The 24,300-nt window shown below is 38.4% G+C and overlaps 1 protein-coding gene across 1 annotated transcript in view; it reads right to left on the bottom strand.

The window, feature by feature from the left end:
• The window catches only part of SI (sucrase-isomaltase), a 152,256-nt gene that overhangs the window by 47,887 nt on the left and 80,069 nt on the right, over window positions 1-24,300 (bottom strand). Inside the window, exons 36-43 of the mRNA XM_084638286.1 lie at window positions 23,400-23,484; window positions 22,175-22,313; window positions 8,240-8,373; window positions 7,632-7,666; window positions 7,425-7,541; window positions 4,081-4,229; window positions 1,286-1,367; window positions 1,118-1,174 (exon numbers count right to left, since the gene is read on the bottom strand). Of these exons, the coding sequence (XP_084494412.1) occupies window positions 1,118-1,174; window positions 1,286-1,367; window positions 4,081-4,229; window positions 7,425-7,541; window positions 7,632-7,666; window positions 8,240-8,373; window positions 22,175-22,313; window positions 23,400-23,484 (798 nt within the window). The remainder of the gene's footprint in view (window positions 1-1,117; window positions 1,175-1,285; window positions 1,368-4,080; window positions 4,230-7,424; window positions 7,542-7,631; window positions 7,667-8,239; window positions 8,374-22,174; window positions 22,314-23,399; window positions 23,485-24,300) is intronic.

Below are 24,300 nucleotides of genomic sequence, written 5' to 3'. Positions count from 1 at the left end.
GTTCTTCAAAATATGGAATAAAAATTTGAGAATAGTGGACTTTCAAGTGCAACAAAGTGGGGAACAGATCAAGGAGCTAAACCACAAAGTAATTGCAATTTTGGTGCCTTTTTTACCGCCTATTTGTCTCTCCAGCTTCTTTCTTCCCAGTCTTTTCCTGCCTCTGCAGAAGGCAGATGCAGCTAAAGCTGCCCCACTTCTGCTCTCTTGCCAAAGACCTCAGATAGAATAACTCAGGGATTAAAAATCAACAGAAGTATTTTGGGGCAAAAGGTGTTTGAGAATGTAACATGTTTGTGACTTTCAAACACCTGACCTTTTAGCTCACTCATAAGTAGGCGTTGGGTGAAAATTTTGTAACAAAGTTAAGTTACACTATGCTAACACACCATATTAGTGTGAACTTTTTGACCAGGTTTGCAAATCTGGGTGAATAGTTTGGAAGAATCGGAGAGAAAATTCAGGTCAGACCAGAGCCTTCCTAACTGTGCACACAAGTTCTGTTATCTCTCTATGGGGGAACCTGGTGGCTTGTAATCCCCACTCCTATCTTGACATCTAAAGGGGCAGCTTGACGGTGACAAGTACCCTCAATTCCTATTGATGCTCAGTGGCTTACTGGATTGGATCCAAGGTCTAGAGCTTCATTTCCAAAATGATGTCATTTCCCAACAAAACCTTGGTTTTAAAAGCCTCCATATCCTATCCCAAGCACCTTGTCAATATCTATTTCCCTTCCTGCTCCTCTTCAGCTATCAGTGGCCTCCCCTCTCTCATTCCACACCATTTAACAACCATTTCACAACTATGTGTTACTGTAATTCTGCTGCTGATGTTAAGGTCTATATCTCTTGCCAATTTTCACAACCTTCGTACTCCTCTCTTTGTTATTGGCTAGATGTTTTTCTTCCATTTAATTCTCTCACCTTCTTGTACCTCTTAAGTCTATAAAAACACTTGGGGATGTAGTTTGCATGAAAAATATAAACAAAGTATAGTGTAAAGTTGTATTTAAACACACAAAGTGAGGAATTCCACCACCACCTTTGGCAGATTATTCTGCTAACAGTTCTTACTATTAGTTAGAATATCAATAGAAAACATTTATGTTACTTACTGTGTAATAATCATACCAGCGTGCATTGGGTATATAAGCCAACACTGATGTAGCATTCTGGAATTGAAACACATACATGTTATCTTCTTTAAAGCAAAAAGAAAAAAAAGAAAAAAAAAAGTATATCTAAAAGTACTCTCATATATAACTAAATATCTAAATTCTTACCTCCAGTACAGGGCTAATGAGCAGCGCAGGTCCCCACAGAAATTGTTTGTATACATCCCATGTTTTTTTGTCTTCCACAAACCTTAAAGCAGTAAAATCATTACTACATATATGATATTAATCTTTTCAAGAGAGTTTCCTTCTTAAAGTACACTGGTGGTTAAAAATTTAATCTATCCCCACCACACACATCCCAACCTTATTTATGTTACTTCTTTTAATAACTCAGATTATTAAAAAATGAGCGATTTTAAACATCTAATTTACTTTTCCTTATTCATGTGATCAATTCATATATGCCAAGGGTTAATAGATCCCCAATGAAAGACATTATAGAAGTGTAAGGTACCACTATTCATATAGGTTGTAGTTTAGATCATGAAACTAAAAAGGTTGGTTTCTAGTCACTTTCATTTTTAACACAATAATAGTAATATTATCTAAGGGCCAGACTGAGAATCTCTTCCTCATGTTGTTGTACAACTGCTTACATAAATTGCCCCACTGCAGTCAATGAGTTACTCAAGTGAGTTATAGTCATCAAAGGGAATAACGTGGTCACAGTCTAGCCCTAATATTTTTAAACCTTTACAAAGTTGGGATGCAGTTTGATTTTGACAATAAGATTTCGATCAGTTGTTATTGTATTCAGTCTATTTTACCATCTCTAAAGGACACCAATGAAAACATTCATTTATCTTGAGGCCAAAGAAATGGTAAGAACCAAGTATCTACAAATTCTGAAGCAAACCAGCTAAATCTATTGCTAAACTTGGAAATGATTCCTATAATACATTTTTTAATGCTGGGATTGGAAGGTTTGTAAAAGGAGAAACAGTGACTCAATTTCCTCATTGTGATTATTCCACAGAACTATAATAAAGTGTTTGACAGAAATTAATGCTGAAGCAAGAGAATGGATAACTTCACTAATCTATTCTGATAGATGCTGAAAATCCAGTGTTAAGGAGAGAGTATATTACTGTCAGTTAAGGCTGAAAGCTACAAAATGATCAATCTCCTTATTTTTCCCCACCCTTCAAAAATCAAAATGTACTCACATCTGAAAACTCAAGGGAAGTCCTATACTTTAAACATAATTACACTGCAATAATTACATAGTTCATGTCTCTCAGTCCATAATGCTAAGTTTCTAAATCCAGAAAAAATATTTTGCGATATTTTGAGCTGGATTGCAACTTTTAGAGCAGAGCAGCACCATCCCCAGTCAAATGTCCAGAAGATACAGTGCCTCAGGAAGGAAATCCTGGAGCTGAACAGTTAAGTCAATCACCATTTACTTTAATGTAAAGGGTTTTTGGTCACACAATTCATACCAATTATGGTTAATAAAGGTTTAAAGAATGATTAATAAATGGTAAATCAATTGTTATAGATATATGCACAGTCCAACAGGTCAATAGGTTGTTTAAAATCATCTATAACACCTTCTATTGATGTGCATATAACAAATGATAAGATATAGAACTCATATCTGTAGCATATTATAAATCTATTAACCCTTTATAAACCATTGATAATTTACAATACAGAATGTGATCTTTATTTTGTTTTTAATTTTTCTCTATTCTGTTTTCAGAACAAATGCAACAAGAACAATAGTAGTATCAGAGGTGGTTGGGGGAAAAGAACAATCAACCAGCTTCTGGTACAATCTTCCTGCCATTGGTCAATTTGATGATCATTTTTAATAATCATGGCCATGATTTTCAGGAGAATACAGTCACTTGACTGCACACATTTTAACCTAAATTAGTTTTTAAAAGAATTTAGTCAAATCAGGCAAATCACTGTGTGGTCACACTTATGTCAGTTTGAAACTCATATTGAGTTAGTCTGCACCTGTAAACTTAAAAGGTGAATACTACAGATTTTAATCAATTTAAGATTATCCACACAGACAGTTGTACCAGATAAGCAAAATCAGTTTAAAAATCATATCTTTTGTTAAACTGGTGTAACTTTGGTTGTAGACACCAGACCTCAGCGTTCAGATATCTAACTTGAGATACCTTAAATGACCTGATTTTCAGAAAGGGCTGAGCGCACACTCTTTGAAAACTTAAGGTTTCTCAAGCTGAGCATCCAAAACTGAGTTATCCAATATCACTAACCATTCTGACACATTTTGGACTACATGTGTCCACCCTCTAAAACAGACAGCACTCCCATCTACTCAGTAAAGACTAACCCCTAAAACTGGGACACACATTACACAGAGACATAAATGTAGAGTTTTGCATAGAGCCATATAATGGGTTCTTGCCTGACTCACGGAGCTAGGATTTGAATTAAGACAGAGTCCATGAGAAGGAAAGGAACAGGAAAACTATTAAAAGTGGTCGGAGATATGTAGAAGAGGACTCCGCCAGTAGCAGAATTATAGTAGCACCTAATTGTGAGATGGTATGAAGAGAGAGAGAGGGAAATCACTATAGACGACAAGGAGTAGGAAGAGGAACAGATAACGGTCAATGAGATACACGAGAGTCCAGGGAGGGTTGTAAAAACAAGAAATGGACCCAAGCCTATGAGTTGCTGACACCTTCAATAGGAACTGAGAGGGAACTTAGTACCTTCAAGCTACCCCTGAAGATGTGGGATTACATGCCACCAGGTTGCCCTCTCGAAAAGAGAAAGGGAACCAAATATCCCTAAATACTAGAATAAACATTCTTATTAAAAAAAAAAGAAAAAGCAGAAGAGTACACTTTGAGCTAATTTCAGGAAAACTCATGAGTTTAAGTTAAAAAACAAACTGTTGTCATACTTACTCATGGAGGACAGGACGCACTACTGTGCTACCATGAACGTGGGCTTCATACATTAAAGTGTACAGATAGGGTAACAGTGTGTATCTTATATTGAGTACATCTCTGGAAATATTTTCAAATTGTTCATCAAAGGCCACAGGATCTTGCCTCTAAAAATGGAAAGAAACTGTTACTCAACTGCAGAATCTCTCTCATGCCCCTTTTCACCTTTCTTCCTTGTTTTTAATTATTCATTTATGTAATTTTAGAAGCACATTATGGACCTGATCCTCCACGGTACGTTAGCACTTCCTGAAAATCCTAAATAATGCATGCTTGCCTACCTGATTTGCACATGCAAGTTCCTGTTTACACATGTATATGCATTTGGGGAACACGCGGGGAACATACACTGTTCAGCTGCCAGCTGGAAAGTTTGGCCCTAGATGATGGCAGTGATTGCAGTGACCTTCACAAGGAAGTGAGAGAAACTGATTCTTCATGGAATTTATTACATTTAAATTATAATTATTATAACCTCTGGTTATATCTATATTGATTCAAATCCAGCTTTTGCACCAAACCCACAATTATGAATAAAAGCATCTATTTCACAGCCACTTACAATGATATTGGTAGTATTTTATTGTTTTATAACCTGAGAGAATGGCTATATTTTTGATTCCGTGAACATTTCCATTGGCAATTCTTTTTTTGGAGGGAGCTCTAAATTAATAAATTAATAACTAATATTAATAACTAAATTAATAACTAATATTAATAACTTGCCACCAACTTGACATTTGGTTGAACAGTTCTCTGCCAAAGAGTAATATTAAAGGATTTTTCACAGCCTTACCTTTTGTAGCTATTTCCCTGACTTAAGCCTAGCATTTTTTTAAAAATTGAAGTAATAAGATAGTTGAGACAATTGGTAATATTTACATAGGGACTAATATGCATGTTTCCTATCTTCTTTATATTATACTTTTACTGTAAATTCCTATGAGCTGTGTGGTAGTAGCATCAATAATTGAACACATGAATCAAAGTCCACATAATGAACTATTCCTAGCTGAAAAGGTCTTTCTGGAACTAGGTAATGTAAACTCTTTTTCTCCCTAAAATGCAGTGCTTTTCTCTCCTAAGGACAAAGTGACATTAAATAACAGTAGGTGTCACTGTGGGCCCTAACTAGAGGAGCTTAGAAGAAAAGCTTGAAAACCCTAGTGAGGGCATGGGGACAGAGGAGGAGCGGGGGGGGGGAATTTAATACAAACTCCCCTGAATGTATGACACATTGTGTTGTACATAATTTATTATCCTTCTTTCCTCCAGGGCAGCACTCAGGACTTTCAAAAAGTAAAAAGAGCACTAATGGGTGATGTCAGGGAGCACTTTCAATCTTTATTAAATGTACTGAACAATACTTTGGCAAATATCTTGGGTAAGAATGGAAGCAACATGATAACCCTGAATCTGCATTTTTAAAGGTTTTAAAAGGCCTATTGAAAGGTGTGCTGCTGCAAGATAAAGCACACTGTTTTTAAAAAGGAGACTTTAATCCATTAGATATATGCCATATAAATAGCTCGACTCTGCTAGACCTGAAGCTCTAACTAGGACATAAGTACTGTTTCTATTTTTTGTTTTCCCACTTATCTTGTTTTACAGCTTTCCGCAGTACGTTCCTTAGCTAAAACAGTCTGACAGTTACACAATTATTTTTTTTTATTCTTTAACAACAGTAGCAGATGGAGGCAGAATATGCAAAGTAGAATAAATTTGTACTCTCCCTCTACAATCTTATTAAACTATTCCATGTTCTGATTTGTTCTCTAATTGTGAACTATTAGGGGAGGAGAACACAAAGGTCATTCTTACTGCATTAAGTATACTTTAGAGAGGAAAAAGACAAACCAAACAAAAACCTTACTTGAGCATTGTAGGTGCAGATTTTGTTTTAAAGGCATGCAAGTAAAAAAAATGTATGAGCTTGCTTCAATCCTAGAATATGCTGGCTTCACTGTCATAAATCAGGATGCAGGCCCTTTAATGGTGTAAAACCTGCATGCAGTGGGCAGTGACGCCGCGCACAAAGGACTCCCACAGCTGCAGCAACTTAGAGCATGTCTAGGGAGCCAGGATGGGCACATCCACTGTGCAGCTCTGCCAAGGCAGCACCCAGGGGACCCAGCGACAGTTCTTGGCAAATGCCCCATGAAAGGTGACCGTGTAAACACCATATACTAGCCCTGGGGATCAATCACTATGAGCTCAGTAGCCCCAGCTGGCACATGAGAGTACCATTTACATTGCTCTATATCAGTCACAGTGAAACAAGTTTCATGTGTAATTAGGGTGACCAGATGTCCTGATTTTATAGAGACAGTCCCAATATTTGGGGCTTTGTTTTATATAGGCGTCTATTACTTCCACCCCATCCCAATTTTCACACTTGCTATCTGGTCACCCTATGTGTAATTAAGAGTCTGTATCCTCACAGCAATGACTCAGTGTAGCTAACATTAAATACCAATGTACTGGTTGCCTGAGTCACTAGGTTTTGGTGGGCCAACACTGGGAGGGAGAAAAAGAGAACTAAATTAACTAAGGCACAAAATTTTCCAAGATCAGTTGAAAGCTAGGTCACAAATATTTTGTGTCAGAACCAGTCTGCAAAACATGAATTTCCAGAAGGTTTATGTTCAAATAGACTTAATTTTTCCTAGTTGAATCTTGATGCAAACCACACCCAAAATATGGGTTTAACAGCTTCATGAATGGTCACAGGAGTAAACAGGAACCAAAAGTGGGACAAGAGGCCATATCAGAGAATACCATGGAATCTGCGAGGCCAAAAGAGACTATTGTAGTTTGCCATCCTGTATAACTCAGACATTAGGACTTCCTCATATTAATTCCTCTGAACTAAGCATATCTTTGGGGTGGGGTGGGGAGGAGAGGAAATCTAATCTTGGTTTTAAAATTGCCTGTGATAGACAATCCATCACACCACTTGGTAAGTTGTTCCAATGGTTAATTACATTCATTGTTTAAAAAGTGCACCTTATTTCCAGTTTGAATTTGTCTAGCTTCAACTTCCCATATAACACATTTTGAAAATGAAATGCACCGGTGCACAGAATGTAAATACTAGCATTAGCTAGAACTATTTCTCCTCTGATAAGTGAGTTAATGATGACAACATTTAAAAAAAAGCATTCTTTTCACAGTGTGTCCTCCCTACTTTGTATCTGTTTTCTTTAGCTTGTGAACTCTTCAAGTTTGGGGCTGTTCATATCTTATGTAGCCCAAGCACATTACTGATGTACAGTAAATAATAAAAATAATCTATGACCCACCTTCGTGCCTATGGTATTATGATTTCTGGAAAATGGGTAAAATGCTCCCAGCTGCATCCAACGGGCACACATGTAATACTCTGCATCATTGAAGAAGCCACAAATATCTGCTCCAGTCTGAAAGGTTTAAAAGAATAAATTTTAATGCTGTAGATTATTGCACTTAGGTAATGATGTTTTAAATGTGTAGTAACAACACTAACTTACATAGGATATTCCAAAAAGGCTGAATTCCATCATACCTGCAAGAAAAGTAAGGTGACTTTATTTACTGCTATTTTCTTTGGTATTCTAATAGCCACCTGCAGCAGCATTCATTTAGCAGAAAGGAATGAAAATAAATATATTTCTGTAGTTTCTCTGACATATTGTTCTTCTTCCCCCTGCAGGATATGCTGGCAGCAGGCTCAGCAGGAGCATATAAAGGCAGCTGGGCGAGGAGCGGGAGAGAAAGAAAGAATCACTAGGACCAGGGGTCAACAGGGAAAGGCTAAAAGTAATGGGTGGGCATTTTGTGGGGGAAAGGGAAGTTGACTTCAGTGGGAGTTGATAGCATTCAACAACCTCCAGGATCAAGCCCAATGTCTATTTTGTAAGCACATCAATTCTAAAGAGTTGCTTAGCACCCATTAAGAGAAGGTTAAAAAACAAGCAATTAAAACACGAATGGTGATTGTTAAATTGAGCAGCTTGTATTGCCTACAATTAAATTTCTTCTGATCTAAGCCTAATAAAAGCAAGTAAAAGACAAACGTGTCCAGAAGTAAGTTACTGCATAGGATCAATTGACTGTAAATCCTATTGCTTCCACATACCAATTATAGATTTATAAAGTTGATCCCAAGCTGCGGTGTTATCGCCAAGCCAGTGTCCAGCCCATTTTCCACTAGAGGGATACGTTGAACGAGTGACAACAATTCCACGTTCACTAGTGGTGCTCTGTAAAGCACTAACATTGAAAATACAAAGAATAGTAAATTAGATGTGGAAGAAACTGTTCTAATAAAAAAAATATTACATAAGGTTTCCTTTGAAAATAAAAGTATTTTCTTATATTTTGATATCTAAGTTAAAACCATGTAGTTACTGGTATTATGAATAAATATAAGAACCAGATTAAAATAATGTTTTCAGAAGTTATAAGGCTTCACGTTTGCACTGGAATATATTATGATTCAGACTGATGAACTTGTGCACATTTAAAAACTGAAAATCAAGTGCAAATAAAGCTAAGGTACAGTCAGAAATGTAAATGCCAAAAGAGAGGACGCTAGAATATGGAATTTCACATTAAAACCAGCTAGAATTCAGGAGAATTGGAGGGAAGAAAATCTTGTGAATATCTGTAAGATTGAATGCATGAGGTGATGCACGGTCCCTACAGAAATACATACCAGCGACCTAGTATTAGGTGAACTGGAAACAATTAAAGACAACTTTGAAAACATTCGCAGACAAACATGACATCAGGACAAGAACTGGGTGAAACATTGTTGTGGACTGAGTTAAAACCTTGTTCAAACTAATGTGTGCACTGTGCACAGACCCTTTATTTAAGACAGTTCTAAGAGACAGTTAAGCTGTCACACCTAAAACAAAGCCGATTAGCTTCCACCTAGAAACTAGCACAACGGGCAGGGGCTCCGCTGGGCGTTGATCCATGATGGGGGGTGGTGGTAGGTGGGTGAGAGAAAACACAAACTAACAACAGACAAGAACAGAAAGAAAGACAGAGGCAAAATGCAAGAAAGCCAAGAAGTAGCCTGTGAGTACAATGTCACCCTGAAAAAGCTAGAGATAGCTTTTGGGTTTGTTGGCTAAAGAGTCTTGGGGCTGTGAGCTAAGAAACTGTTCTTTTCCTCCCGTGTTTGGAGAGGCAGAACTTCATACATACTTTTAAAATAATCAAGATTGCATCAAAGAGAATACGAGACTCCATCAATTTCCACTTCCAACTGGAATATACCCAGGGCCCTGAAATTTTACTAGCCACTCAGGCTGAAAAGTGGCTACACTTCTGTCAAAGAAAGTCTTGTGCCTCTGCAATCCACTCCACTAAAATTCTTTGGTGGGTTTAAAAATGGATAAAAGACAGATTTTCAATAAGCTTTTGACAAAAATCACTCATTAAGGAAACTGAAAGACAACTCCCCTCATTCAGATGGGCAAGGAGGGCTGCTAGCCCCAGGATCTAGTTTTTTCAATCTTGCCTGCCTCCTTTCCAGCTGGGAGAGGTGGGCTGAGGTGACCCTGCCCAGCCTGGGCTGTTAAGAGGGTGCCTGCATCTTGTCCAGCAGAGGCAGCCTGTCCAATCCTGCCTCCTTCCTCTCAATGCATTAAAACCTATGATCATTACCGCAAGATATCACAGAGCCCAAGCAGCTGCAATGTTAAACACAAATGCATTAGGGCAAACCAATTACTAGCTGACAAGGTTAGGAAGAAATTTCCCCTCCGGGTTGGTTATTGCATAACTGTCCATTTTGAATATTCCTCTGAAGTCTCAGAAATTGGCCTCTGTTCTGATAGAGTAGTTGGGACACTGGTCTGACCTCCTTGGACAATTCCTATGATCCTACGTAACAATGTGAACAAACACATACTGTGAATCATTATACAAAAATAATAAACTACTAGTTTTAAAGCTACTCTGATTAAATCACATTGCTTTCTAATGCTATCTGCACAATAATAGCCTGAACAGCTGCTTCAATAAGGCACTGTTTATTTTTTTTCTTCTGCAGAATTTACAGCTTTAGTGACATTATAATTACAGTAAAAACACACAAGTCACTTAAATTACCATAGTAATTAAACTAGACTAATGCATTGTAATTATTTCTTCCAAGATAAACAGTAAGTTTTCCAGTATCTTCTACTTCTTTGTCATGTATTATCAGACACTTTCATACTCTGCTTGTGTTACTCTATTTGTAGAGTGACTTGGAAATTGCACATAATGCTGTAAACATAAAGTGTATGTCAAGAAAATTTCTTTATGGGACTAAAATGTGTAAAGTTAAGTGTGTGCTTAATTGCCTTGATGGATTAGGTTGAGAATCCTCAGTACCTTGCAAGATTGACACCGATACACACCTGAACATCAGTTATATGTGATGTAACAAAAATCTAATTTAACCTGAAAGTCTATGACTGGCTATTACATTTTACTTTTAAAGGCTTTGTTTTTTAAGGGCAGGTTTCAGAGTAGCAGCCGTGTTAGTCTGTATCCACAAAAAGAAAAGGAGGACTTGTGGCACCTTAGAGACTAACCAATTTATTTGAGCATAAGCTTTCATGAGCTACAGCTCAATTCATCAGATGCATGCAGTGGAAAATACATTGGGGAGATTTTATATACACAGAGAACATGAAACAATGGGTGTTACCATACACACTGTAATGAGAGTGATCAGGTAAGGTGAGTTATTACCAGCAGGAAAGAGGGAAAAACAAAAACAAAAAAACAACCTTTTGTAGTGATAATCAAGGTGGGCCATTTCCAGCAGTTGACAAGAACGTGTGAGGAACAGTAGAGGGGGGAAATTAACATGGGGAAATAGTTTTACTTTGTGTAATGACACATCCACTCCCAGTCTTTATTCTAGCCTAAAATAATGGTGTCCAGTTTGCAAATTAATTCCAATTCAGCAGTCTCTCAGACTACTAATATATCTGCTTGGTGCTTTAATGTGCCAATTTCAGAAAGCTGGGGGGGGGGGGGATATTATGAGTCGAATCAGCTGGGGGGGGGGGAATTTCATCAGAAAAATGTGAATAATAATTGGGAATCACTTAAGAACACCTTACCAGATGCTTAAAAAGTAACAATCCCACAACTGAGGAATAAGGCTGTGCTGGTTTTAAAAAATGGTTTAGAGGGGAAGTGAAAGCAGCTGTTAAAACAAAACAAAACAAACAAACAAAAAACAGTAATACATAAAAAATGGAAGGCGAAGCGGATAATGATTAATATAAATCAGAAATCAGAAACTGTAGAAAACTGATAAGGAGAAGCCAATGGATACAAGGACAAATTTATAGCCAGCAAAGCTAAGGACAATAGGGAGTATTTTATATATATTAGGAACAAAAAGAACACTGAAAATGGCATTGGTCATTACTAGATGGACATGGTAGAATTATTAATAGTAATGCAGAAAAGGCAGAAATATCCATTAATATATCTGTTCTATATTTGGGGAAGTGTCATCGTATGGTGATGATAACACTCTTTCCATTCCACTAGTATACCTAGAGAACCTCTAGGTTTCCTTTCTGGGGGTGCGAGACATGCCAGATTTTTTTAGAAGGTAAATAATCAAAAACACAAATTAAGCACAGGCACGTAAGTACAACTACTTTGTTTCATCAAACCTACGTATTTATTAACATTATACATTTTTAATGATTATAAACATATCTAAGTTTAAAGAACTGACCTACTTCAATGATTTTTGATAAGGGGTGCGAGAACATATTTTGAGAACCAAAGGGGTACAGGCTGCAGTAAAGGTTAAGAACCGCTGCTCTAGAGGATGTTCAACGGAAGCTACTAAAATTAGGTAGTTTTAAATCAGCAGGTCCAGATCACTTGTATTCAAGAGTTTTAAAAGAGATGGCTGAGGACTATTGGACCATTATTGCTGATTTGTAATAAGCCTTGGAGCAGTGGGGAAGTTCCAGAAGACTGGAAGAAAGCTAATGTGCTAATATTTAAGAAGGGTAGACATGATGACCTGGGTAATCATAGGACTTTCAGCCTGACATCAGTCCCAGGTAAGATAATGGAGTGGCTGATACAGGTCTTGATTAATGAAGAACTAAATGAGGGTTACGTAATTAATGCAAACCACCATGGGTTTTTGGAAAATAGATCCTATCAAACCAATGTAACATCTTTTTTTGATGAGATTACAAGTTCGGTTGATAAAGGTAACCGTCTTAACATAATAGCCTTAGACTTCTGTAGGCATTTAACTTGGTACTGCATAACATTTTGATTGAAAAACTAGAACAATATAAAATTAACATAGCACACATTAAATGGATTAAAAACTGGCAAATTGATGGGTCTCAAAATGTAACTGTCAATAGGGAATTGTCATTAAGCACATCTGTTTCCAGTGAAGTTCTGCAGGAATTGTTTCTTGACTCTACACTGTTTTGACTTTTTCATCAATGACCTGGGAAAAGTTTGCAGCTGACATAAAAATTGGGGGAGTAGTAAATAATGATGAGAAAAGATCACTGATTCAGAGCGATCTAGATTACTTGGAAAACTGAGCAAAAGCAAACAACACGTGTTTTAATACAGCTAAATATAAATGTATACATCTAGGAACAAAGAATGTAGGCCATACTTACACAATGGGGGACTTTATCCTGGGAAGCACTGACTCTGAAAAAGATTTGGGGCTGAGGTGGATAATCAGCTGAACACAAGCTCCCAGTATGAGGCTGCGTCCAAAAAAAAACAAATGCAATCCTGGGATGCATAAACAGAGGAAACTCAAGTAGGTGTAGAGAGGCTATTTTACCTCAGTATTTGGCACTAGTGTGTCCTCGCCTGGAATACTATATCCAGTTCTGGTGTTCACAGGTCAAGAAAGACGTTGATAAGACGGTTCAGAGAAGAGCAACAAGAATGATTAAAGGATTAGAAAACTTGCCTTATAGTGATAGTCAAGGAGCCTAATCAATTTAGCTTAACAAAGAGAAGGGCTAACTTCACTATAATCTATAAGTACCTAAATGGGGAACATATGTATAATAATGGGTATTCAATCTAACAGAGAAAGGTGTAACATGATCCAATGGCTAGAAGTTGAAGCTTAACAAATTCAGATGGGAAATAAGGCGCAAATTTGTAATGGTGAGAGTAATTAACCATTGATACAATTTACCAAGGGTTGTGGTGGACTTTCCATCACTGACAATATTTAAATCAAGACTGGATGTTTTTTCTAAAACATCTGCTCCAGGAATTATGTTGGAGAAGCTCTATGTCCTGTGCTATACTGTAGGTCAGACTAGATGATGAAAATAGTTCCTTCTGGCCTTAGAATCTATGAACTACATAAAACAAAAGTTACAATTGGAGTGCTACAAAATCGTAAATGGAAACTCTGTTTTGGAGGCCACTGCCTAGAGAGTCCTGCTGAATGGAGATTAAAGTCTCTTGTTTACTCATAGAATAGTTACAGCTTGGACAGAGGCAATGGTAAAGTGGAGGACAGGCATACTTGTCCTCAGTTTTTTTCAAGAGTTCGAGCCTTTTTTGGTGATGATTTAGGGGGTCTAAGACTCAGGTTTGAAATACCTAAACTTTCTAGAAGGGCCAGCTCAGCCCTTTATCCGAGAGAGAGAGAGAGAGAGAGAGAGAGAGAGAGAGAAACTGAGTTCCATGCAATTTACAGTTTATGCAGGACTTTTAGATGTGAGTTTAAAGAGAGAGATCTTGACTGCTTTTTGCAGACATTGATAAGCCCATGTCACTTTCATCAGGGTAAGCCCTTTGTCTCTCTTGCCCCCCAGGTTTTGTGTACTGCTCTGTATACCAATTAATCTTACACCTTTCCATATCAAATGTGGATGAATTTCATTGGTGCGGTGCTTTGGGTTTTTCAGAATAAAAAGGTGATATACATATACGCATAATACTATTATTTTTCTAATCCCTGAATAACGATGTGCCAGCAGATTCTTCCATGAACCAGTAACATATTAGGAATTATTGCTTAGTGACTTAAAATGCACAACTCAGGTATCCAAAGAATATGATTTTATAGCCCCAGTTTTCTCATCTTTTGATAAAAATGAACTTCAATATTGCTGCTCCATTCAATAAATATTTGTACCACGGTGGCCAACTCTTGTGATTTTACTGTGATATTTGATATTTTACTTAAAGGCCCAATTCTGACAAACAAATGCTTATGTGACAATCTCTGCTTTTGTTAAAAAAAAAGTACATTTTTAGCCCTTGTGGTTGCAGAGAAAAGCTTTAAAAAATGTGACCCGAGTGAAACCACAAAGGTTTAAAAACCAGAAGACAAATAAAAAGAACTCATTTTTAAGACAGTATCTTTAAGACAGGGGAGGCTGTGATTGTCAGTACTTTTGTACTTACATTTTAGGAAAGTATTATTGAAAAAGTAACGCCAGGCAGTACGCTAGCGTAAATAATTACTGATTGCCTATATGTTATAGAGGTTCATTCTGCTGAAATGCTTTTGTAATCCTGAAGTTTCTTACAGAGTATTCTGTTTAATCTTCTTTCCCCAGTTTTGTGAATAGAGACTATAAACTTCTTGAGGTGCAAGACTACTTTTTTTCCACAATACGGAGGGCAATACACATTTTGGCTAATCCTTTTCACAATACAGAGGGCAATACATTTTGATGCTGCCATATGGAGTATGAAAGGCACCAAGATCATCTCTGCTTTACCTTTCCATCTTGTATCACGCAAGACCAAGTAAGAATGCTGCAGCTAGCATTTCCTTAGCATTAGGGGTAGAGTAGAGACAACTCGGCTATCTAAGGGTCAAGCTAGCCAGGGCCCTGATCCATCTGTGCACCTTGTGGGGTCAAGTAGATGGTCCTTGGGGAGGAAATGCTCTCAATTTCTGAAACAGCAGTAAGCATCCTCTCCCTGAGTCCTCCTGCCTGTGTCTGTCTGATCTGTTCTGGCAAAATGCTCAGGAAATAGCTCCAGTCCCCTGTCCCATTCTTTTCCCTGAGAAAATGTCAGAATTTTGCCCCTGGATTGTGCAGGTGCTGTATGATATAGTCTAACTTGAAGCCATTCCAGAATGATGGCCAGAAAACATCATTCATTAGGTTCATATATGTAAGCTATATTGAACCTCCTGATAAGAAAATTGTACTTTGCATCATTATTTCTTGACTCTGATTGATCCCATGTGTACTACTATGGCACTTCTTAATGCTGGCATAGAAAATAAATTTGGAACATTTAAGATTTTTAAATAGATGTTTTGACCATATTTTCAAGTATAAGAAGTGTTTGAATGAACTATCATTTATCTTTGTCATTTCTGCTGTTCAGGTAAACCTTTTAAAAACAGAAAAAAAATCACTACATTTAATTTTATCCTTAAAACTCAGAAGCAATGATAATATTCCCATCAGTGTAAAGTTATCGTGTAGAGCAGTGGTTCCCAAACTTGTTCCGCCGCTTGTGCAGGGAAAGCCCCTGGCGGGCCGGGCTGGTTTGTTTACCTGCCGTGTCCACAGGTTCAGCCGATCACAGTTCCCAGTGGCTGCGATTCGTTGCTCCAGGCCAATGGGAGCTGCTGGAAGCGGCGTGGGCCGAGGAACAAGTTTGGGAACCACTGGTCTACAGACAATTTCCAAATTGTACTTTGGTTTGACTGACAGTATAAGAATCAGAAATTCCTTACTGTCCTGTCAGCAATTCTGTGAGTGCCTTGATTGACAGTGATGCACTGGCATACTTCCAAATATAACATCCACTCAGTCAAAAATTCAAGTGGCCTTGATATTTTCTTTCTTTATGGTAATATCAAAGTTACCAAGGGCTTTAAGGTCATTAAGGCCCATAGAAAAATGCTGTTCTTTGCTTGCTCATTGAATTGGAAATGAAACAACCTAGATATATTATCATTAGATCAGACATTATCTAAAATAGGATAGGATATTACTCAGTAAGGAATTAACATATAATAAATTAACATATAATAATAAGGAATTTCTCGTCTTGGAACTGAGAAAATAAATTGTTAATGAGAAAGGCTTATGCATATCATTTACATAAAAAGTTCACTAATTTCCCTGTTTAATATTATTTCTTATTTTTTGTGAAGGATGTTAATTCAAGAATGTATACACAGTGCCCTGCATTTAAAATAACAAATTCACATACCGTAGCTTGATATATACCATAAGACCAAAACAATATCAGTGCTATAATTAAGCAGTCCATCACAGCTATACCTGGAAGAAAAAGGCTATTTCATATTTTAATTACTTTAATTACTTAGGTTATTGTTGGGTAATTACTTCTCTTAACAGTTGATCAAAATGCTGAGGATAGTCCCGTCTTGTAAATGAGCAGCAGAGTGAGCACTTTCATGATTGACTGATCTTGTTTACAATGCAGAGCACTGTCTCAAGATGGCCTTGGTAGCTGTCTCATAATAGATATCTCAGTTGAAAATGCAGCATGTTGAGTCTGAATGTGTTGGGACAAGAAAACCTTTGATGGCATCTAAAATTAAACTATATTAGGAATAGCAACATGACCATCTTCTCTTCTCAAGCCAGGCAGCAATTAAGGTTGCACAATATAAAAATTATATGGATGAAGTCATTAGAATCTGTGTACAACTAATTTCTGCCAGGCAAATGAGAAAATAATCTTCTGTAATATCAGACTTGGATAAACTCTTTTTTTTAAACGTGACTTGAAAATCGCATCTGCTCTGAGAGGGTGATTGTGAAACGGCTGGACTCAAACCAAGACACTGAGTTTCTTTTGAAGAATTAAATTCAGCAATTGAAAAAAATTCCAAAGGACACAAAACAATTTTGCTGCTTCAGATTCCAGTTATCAGAGCAGAATCCTCTTCGGTAAGACACACTCATGGGCACGCTGTCTCGAATTAAGTGGTTGGTGCAAACAAAAGAAAAGGACAGTCAGTATTATCTGTCTGGTGCAATCATCATAGTAACTGAGCAATAAAATAGGAGTGAATAAAAGCAATCAAGAGTCCAACAAGTAGACTATATCAGTGGTTCTCAAACTTTTTACTATAAGGCCTCACTTTTGTCAGTCCAAATGAGTTCAGTTCCCATCTTCACTTGTGCTAGAGACAATATTGATATATCTCAGCTATTAGTAAAATACTGGCACACTAAAAGTACATACACTCATAACAGCCTCACATTTCAGTGAGAGGGATTTGCTTGTTTCTGTGAATACAACTTACCGAAGTGTGGAAGGACTGACACAAATTGAAAAAGAAAGTAATCTGCAAACCTCTCCAAAAGGATCACAGGCTCCTGCCACATAGAGTCTCCCATTCTGCCACTGCCCCCTCCTCAGTTTGTCTCCTTTGGGTCCCCAGCTATTTCCTCCTATAGCTCCTGACCTCTTTAATTCCCTCTTAGCAAATATGACAGCTGCCTTCTTGGTCAATGTCAGAGACTGAATCAGGGATCTCCTGAAATAAAAATCAGAAGTCTCTACAACTTTAGACAAAGAGCCAAACTCACTAGCAGAAGGTTCTAACAGACCCATAGCCTCTGCAGATTAGGTACAGAGGAGATCACCACATACACCAGGTATGTCCACTCTGCAGAAAAAAACCCACAGCAGAGAGTCTCAGAGTCTGGGTTGATTGACTTGGGCTCACACTATGGGGCTGAAAATAGCAAGTGTAGACATTCCTATTTGGGCTGGAACCCAGGCTTTGTGACTCACTCCCACAGGATTGGGGAAGGGAATGTTGCAGTGTAGACATACCCACTGACTATGAGTTACACAAGGCCCTGTGGTAGCCATCTTGTCGCCCCCTTCCCTTATTGTTCTCTACTCCTCCAGCTCCTTCAAGCTGGCTAGGCAAGAGCTGGACATTCTTCTAGGTATTACTAGTGACACACAATCCCCGGTTGGAGAAACTGTGCTGGCCGTGAGAGAGAGAGAGTGAGAAAGAGAGTGAGTAGTTAGAGCTAGAACACACACACAGAGAAAATCTTGCTACCATCTTCTGCTTAGCTGTTCTGTCAAGGCTAGACTAAAGCTAGACTTAAAAACAATATTTTGTAAAGACGTAATAATTATTTTAAAATCCCAATATCTACAAAAATAATAAATTTGATCTTTTGCCTTTTTTTAGTCTTAATGGTTTCATATGTTCTCTGCAACCATAAGTGCTATAAACTTATTTATTTGTTTTTAAATGAATGCTGAGGTTCTCAAGTAACCATATCATTGCATGCCTGAAGCCTCTGTAGCCTAGCATAGCAATATGGGGGACTGATTCTCCTTTTCCGCTAAAAAACCCCTCTGTTGCAGGGAAGGGTATCTATGGACCTCTGTGAGTGGGTGGCAGAGTACCATCCATCTATATAGGTATTCATATGACCTTCATCATGGTAGTAGCTGAATGCCTCATAATCTTCAATATATTTATTCTCACAACATACCTGTGAGGTAAAGAAGTGCTGTTGTCCCCATTTTACAGATGAGAGGTGTCTATCAGGAGGTAAGGAGGTTGTAGAGTTGGTGGAAAGGAAGGAGAGTCCTAGGAGTTTCAGAAGTGAGTGGATAAGAGGGAGGAAGCTAGGGGTGCAGCTGGTTCCCTCCATAGCTAAGAGCAGAGACAGTGCTCTGGTTGCCATCCTTTCCCTCAGATAGAGAAAGTACCACTTCTTTCAGTACTCTCCCTGATGACCTTTCAGAGGTCACCTGACAGGAGAGAAAACTTTTTCAGTGAGACAGAGTGTCTCAGGTATGGTCACTGCAGAGAAAAGAAAGAATAGCACCATTCCCACCTTGCTATGGAGAGGTGGAGAGGTCTGGTGAGTCATCAACCTTGCTGTGAGAGGCTGGCTAAGATAGGGAGATATGGATTTTCCATCTCCCAGAGAGATTTTTGAGTAGGCCTAGGTTTCTGCTGGAAGACCTCCAGTTATTTCAGAGAAGGTCTGTCATAGACTGGACAGAATTAGAAAGAGAACACAAAGGCAATAGAGAGGTTTGTCCAAGGAAATGGTATGACTGGATGCTTTTTAAAAAAGCTGTAGGAAAGAAGTCAACCTGTCAAATAGCCAGGAGAAAAAAAGAGACCTAACGTTGTTGGTCACTGACTCGAGTGATCTGGATGTGGTTTGGGAATACAGGTAATTTTTTTAGTATAGGCCAGAGCGTAGACACTGTAAACCTTGTGTACGTACCTATTTTTACTAATTATTATTATCTATCTTTTGTTTTCAACTTCCTGTTATGCATTATGCATATTGAAATACAAAGCTACTTTACTGTACACCTAATATCTCAGGTACGTTTTCCAGGAATAAACAGCTTTCACTCAGTACCTACACACACACACACACACACTTGTAAGACTGTTTCCCATTGATGTAACACTCAGCAATAGAAAAGTACAGTATGCAGGAAAGGACTATATTTTGTTTAAAGCACAGGTGATCAGGTTTCAGATAAGGTTCTGAAAGAGGTTTGTTTTGGTTTTCTATTACAATACCTGCTTTGGCTGAACACTAGTTTCTTCCAGTAGACAGTGCAAGTCAGCAACAACAGTGTCACTTGAAATTCTGCTCATAGGAAAGAGATCCCAGCTTCTTGAAAGCCTACAGCTTTTCCCTCTTTTCTCATCTATTAGCACTAGGCAAACACTGTCATGAGACAAGAACATAAACCTAGTCCATTTGTCCTTAACATGTATGGTACTTGCATGAAAAATGTGTTACATTTTCCAGCTTCTAACTCCATTAACTGTGCTCTTACAAGCTGTTTCTGGATCCTTTCGGTCTGCCCTTTGCGTAAACCTCATGTTAGATGAAAAGCATACTGCCAAGCAAGAAGGTTCAGAAGTGTGATGTGTGAAACAGAAAGATATGAGAAAAACTATAAAGGAAACTATGAAGAGGAAAAAGAGAGAAATACAAAACAAAGCATGCTTCATTACACGTTAGACTGTGCTTCTTTTTGTGGTGAGAGAATCAGCCATATGAATGTGAATTCTTCATCCTCAGCACATGCATGGGGTTGACTTGAAAATGGATGCAGAATACAAGCAGTGATTTGTTAGGTATTTCCCCCCACTCTTCCCTTATAGAGCTACCTTCAACTGGTAATATACCTATGGATACGAAAGTCAGCCCAGTGTGGGAGTAAAGAATGCAAACGTGGCTTTAACTCATATTTACAATACCCTGATCCTACACCCCTTCAAACACTATGCTGGTCCCAACTTTAATATTAAAACAGGAATGATCTAACTTACACTGGCTGTCAACAGCCCCCAAAAGACTGTTACAGAAGCAGAGGATAGCCAGGCTTATGGGCACCCTGTTTACCTTTGCCAAGGTCGCCACACTGAGGATGCCCTTATAAAGAGGCACCAGCTGCGTCAAATTTACAGTTGCTTTGCACAACTGAAGTTTCTCCTGGCAAAGCTGCCATAGTAGCTTTATGCCAGCCCCTTCTGTGGGACAGTCCATCCTGGACACAAAAGAAAACAGGCAAGTTATGGTCATGGCAGGGTTGGGGTGGGAAGAGAGCATTTCAGTGTGGCAACTGAAAATGGCAGCTATATTAAAGAGAGGGCTGAAGCACAGTGTCTAGGAAACTCTTCCAGCCAGAGTAAGTCAGAACATTGCTGTGGCTCTGAAGACTGAGCTCATAATATATTATGCTGGTGACACAACTAAAGCCAGAAAAGTCTCCAGGTTACTGCTAAACTCAACATCACCAATCAATCATGCTCCTTATATATTTGAAACAATTCATCTTTCAAATCAGGAACAAAGAGCAGACAAAAAAGAGAGAGTATCAATTAAATATAATAAGGTGGGTCAGAGATATAAATAGCTGGACACAAAACATTAATTTTAAGCATATTTTGCCTAAGTCAAAGTAAAAAAATAACAGAGGGTCACACGCTTCATAGAGTCTATAGGCTGAGCTCATTGCACACATTAGGGGCTCCTTGCTTCCCTCCATTAGGGGCTCTTTGCTTCCATTCATATTCCACAAGCTCCCTATGTACCTTCCTCGCATCTCTCTCTATTGAAGAGAGTCCCTGCAACTCCCTCTGCTCCCTCCCTCATGCCTGGGGCTCTGAGTCCCCCATTCCCTCCCTCTCCGGCAGGGGCTCTGTGTTCCCTCACTACCCCTCTCCACCAGAGTACCCCAGAGCCTGCAGCTCTGCATGTGCCCCGATTCTCCCTTTCTCCCCATACCAGGGTTGCTCACTACCCCATGTCCAGGGCTCTGTATGCCCCTATTCTCCCATTATCCCCTGCCACATGGCATGGGCTCTGTATGAACTCACCATTCCCTCCTTCCTCCTGTTTTCCCTCCACACGGACACCAGGGCCTCCTATTCTCCCCCTCCAGGCCATGTGTACACACCTGCACTTCACCCCCCACAAAACCCCTTCCCCTCACACAATTATTTGTCTTCATTCTGTCTGGGAGATAACTCTTTCAGAGTGTCAACATGTTAATCTCTACTGGGAGGATAGACAGAGATGAGATAGGGGTATTGTTATGCTGGAAGGCATTAATGGGTGTCATCAACCCATTCTTTGGTCTACAGACTCTTGCAGAGGTGCTTGAAGCTGTGGCTCTGATAAACAGAGGAAAGGGGCTCCATGTGCCCTACATTTTCACTCTTTTGGTTTTTCAATTTCCCCAGAATTGATAGGTATTTCTCACTGATGCCTAGAATGTTCCTTGAAATTTTGGAATTGATTGGATGTGGCTTTCAAAAGTTATTGAGTACATATAAGACAGACAGGCAGAGAAAAGCTATCAGATTGAGCATATGCCCTTGAAAACTTGGCCAATAAGTTTGTAAACTTTACAGAGACGGTGTTTATACTTTGTTGTATTTTTAAAAATTTCCAGTTGCTAACTGTTTCCAACTATTACTGTCAGTAAAGAGGTGCCTGGATTATTGTGGAACAACAAAAAGAGTAGCTTCTCAAGAGGAGAGGGGAATAAAACAACTTACTCATAGGTAGGTTTTGTATGTGACCATCCATAGAGATTATGCACATCATAGTGTCTAACAGGGGTTCCATCTGGCAGGAACTGCTCGCTTTCCATGCATAAGGTTTTGTGATTCAACCCACGTGACTGTGATTCCAACCCTAATGAGAAGGAAGTTTAAATATCTGTATCGTTAAATCATACCAAATTGTTTACCATATTTAACTGCCTGTGCATTGGGGTTTTGTTTTGCTTTGTTTTCTGTAAGAATACCATTCTAAATTTTCTGACAATTTAGATTTTGAATACTAGCTGTTCCCAATAATCCTGTATACTAATTTGGAGCTACAAAATTACTATAATAATCTCATGTTCTCAGCCTTTATGAACAGGATCTCTTAACTCAGAGGATGCTGCAGATCTTTAGAAGCATCTCTCCACATCATCCATATAACCTGAATAATGGGAAAATATCTGTAAGTATTAAGCTAGGGACAACTACAAAAATTAATATTGAGACACTGTGTACGGAAGCAGTGAAGGAAGAAGTAAACATGATAGTAGTCTTACATGAGTAGAACATTAGGAGGAAAATTTTCAACAGCACAAAGAACTTTCAAAGGGACCTTTTTGTGCCTCTGAAAATATCCTCCTGGATAATTACTTGTTAAGGTATTCTCTGCTAAAGTCCCATATTTTACAATGGCTCTAGCACAAACTGAGCCAATAGTGTACAAGCTATGACCCTGAAGTCTCTAAACTGTGGAATGAAGAAAATTTTTATTTTATTATGAATTCTGTGTTTTCCCCAAGCCACGCTCTGTGATTTTTAAATGGAATTGTTTAAATCAAGTCTTTTGCTAAAGGTAAGAGGTAGGAAAAATATTCTCTAAATACTTGAAACTGAACTGCATTGTTCATGTGAAAAACAAAGTAATCTACAGACAGTTTGATCAAAATGCTTGGAGACATTTTTTCCAAACATGCCTACACTTAGGCCTCTAAATCTATGTTATGTAGGCACCTAACTAAAAGTGGCTTTATTTTCAGAAATCCTGAGCAAGCACATCTCCTCACTGCAATCAGGAGTTGTGTATGCACAGAATCGCTGAAAAAAATCAAGCCCCTTTTATTTAGCTACTAAATAAGGCATCAGAGTTTGACAATTTTGGCCCCAGATGAAGTCTCAGTGAATGATGCAATAAATAGAGTCACTTACGGAACTACAAGATAGTTACTATACTTACTGGGCATATAGGGAGGATTGTTTAGCTCTTGGTTTCTACAGCCTTCAACTGCTCCATGAACAAAGCTTGCTGGCTCATTCATGTCCTAAAAACGTTAAGAAAAAATGAACATTTTAAAATGAATTTTGTTTGTTTCAATTATGTGACATATTAAATGCTATTTTGCAAAGAGATGCATAATAAAACATCCTTCAAGAGCATTTACAGTTGCATTTTTTAACATTAGTGTTTCAGCCAATTTACCTTTTCTTGACATGATAGTGATCAAAATTTATATTTGTAAAAAAAGAAAAGGAAAGGAAAAACAATGCACCCAACTGAGATCTAATATGCAAGGCTCTAGCTTGCAACAGTTTGTTTATGCTCAATTTATAACCCCCTGAACATGCAAGGTTACAATGGATCTACTGACAAACCGAGCTACCAAGATACTGACAGAATAGTTTCCTCCATGGCAGATCCTCTGAATTCACAGAGACCTTTGGGAAGCTCCTTCTTAGTCACTGGAACAGGGATTTTGAACGGGGATCTCCCAGATTCTAGATCAGTGATCTAACCAATGGCCTGTCTATAGAATGAGAATGACTCTCTCTCTGGCCCAATGCCTATTTTATTATTTATATACTGTGGAACAGTTTCAACAGGAAAGCTTGAGCAAACCTAACCCACAGCGCAGTGGTTAGGGCACCTCTCCTGAGAAATGGGAGATGAGGGTTCAAATCCCTGTTCCACATCAGACACAGAGGTGATCTGCCACATCCCAGTTGAGTGCCTTAACCACTCAGATATTGTGAGAAAGGGCTTAAATTTAAATATGCATTTATGTACTTTCCAGCTGGTGCTATAGTTTGTCACTGGGACTACACAGGAGTGCTGCCTGCAGAGGTTGATGATCTGATGC

This window comes from Lepidochelys olivacea (assembly GCF_965140295.1).
Source record: "Lepidochelys olivacea isolate rLepOli2 genome assembly, chromosome: 9".
Taxonomy (NCBI): domain Eukaryota; kingdom Metazoa; phylum Chordata; order Testudines; family Cheloniidae; genus Lepidochelys; species Lepidochelys olivacea.
This window is presented reverse-complemented; position numbering and strand designations above follow the sequence as displayed.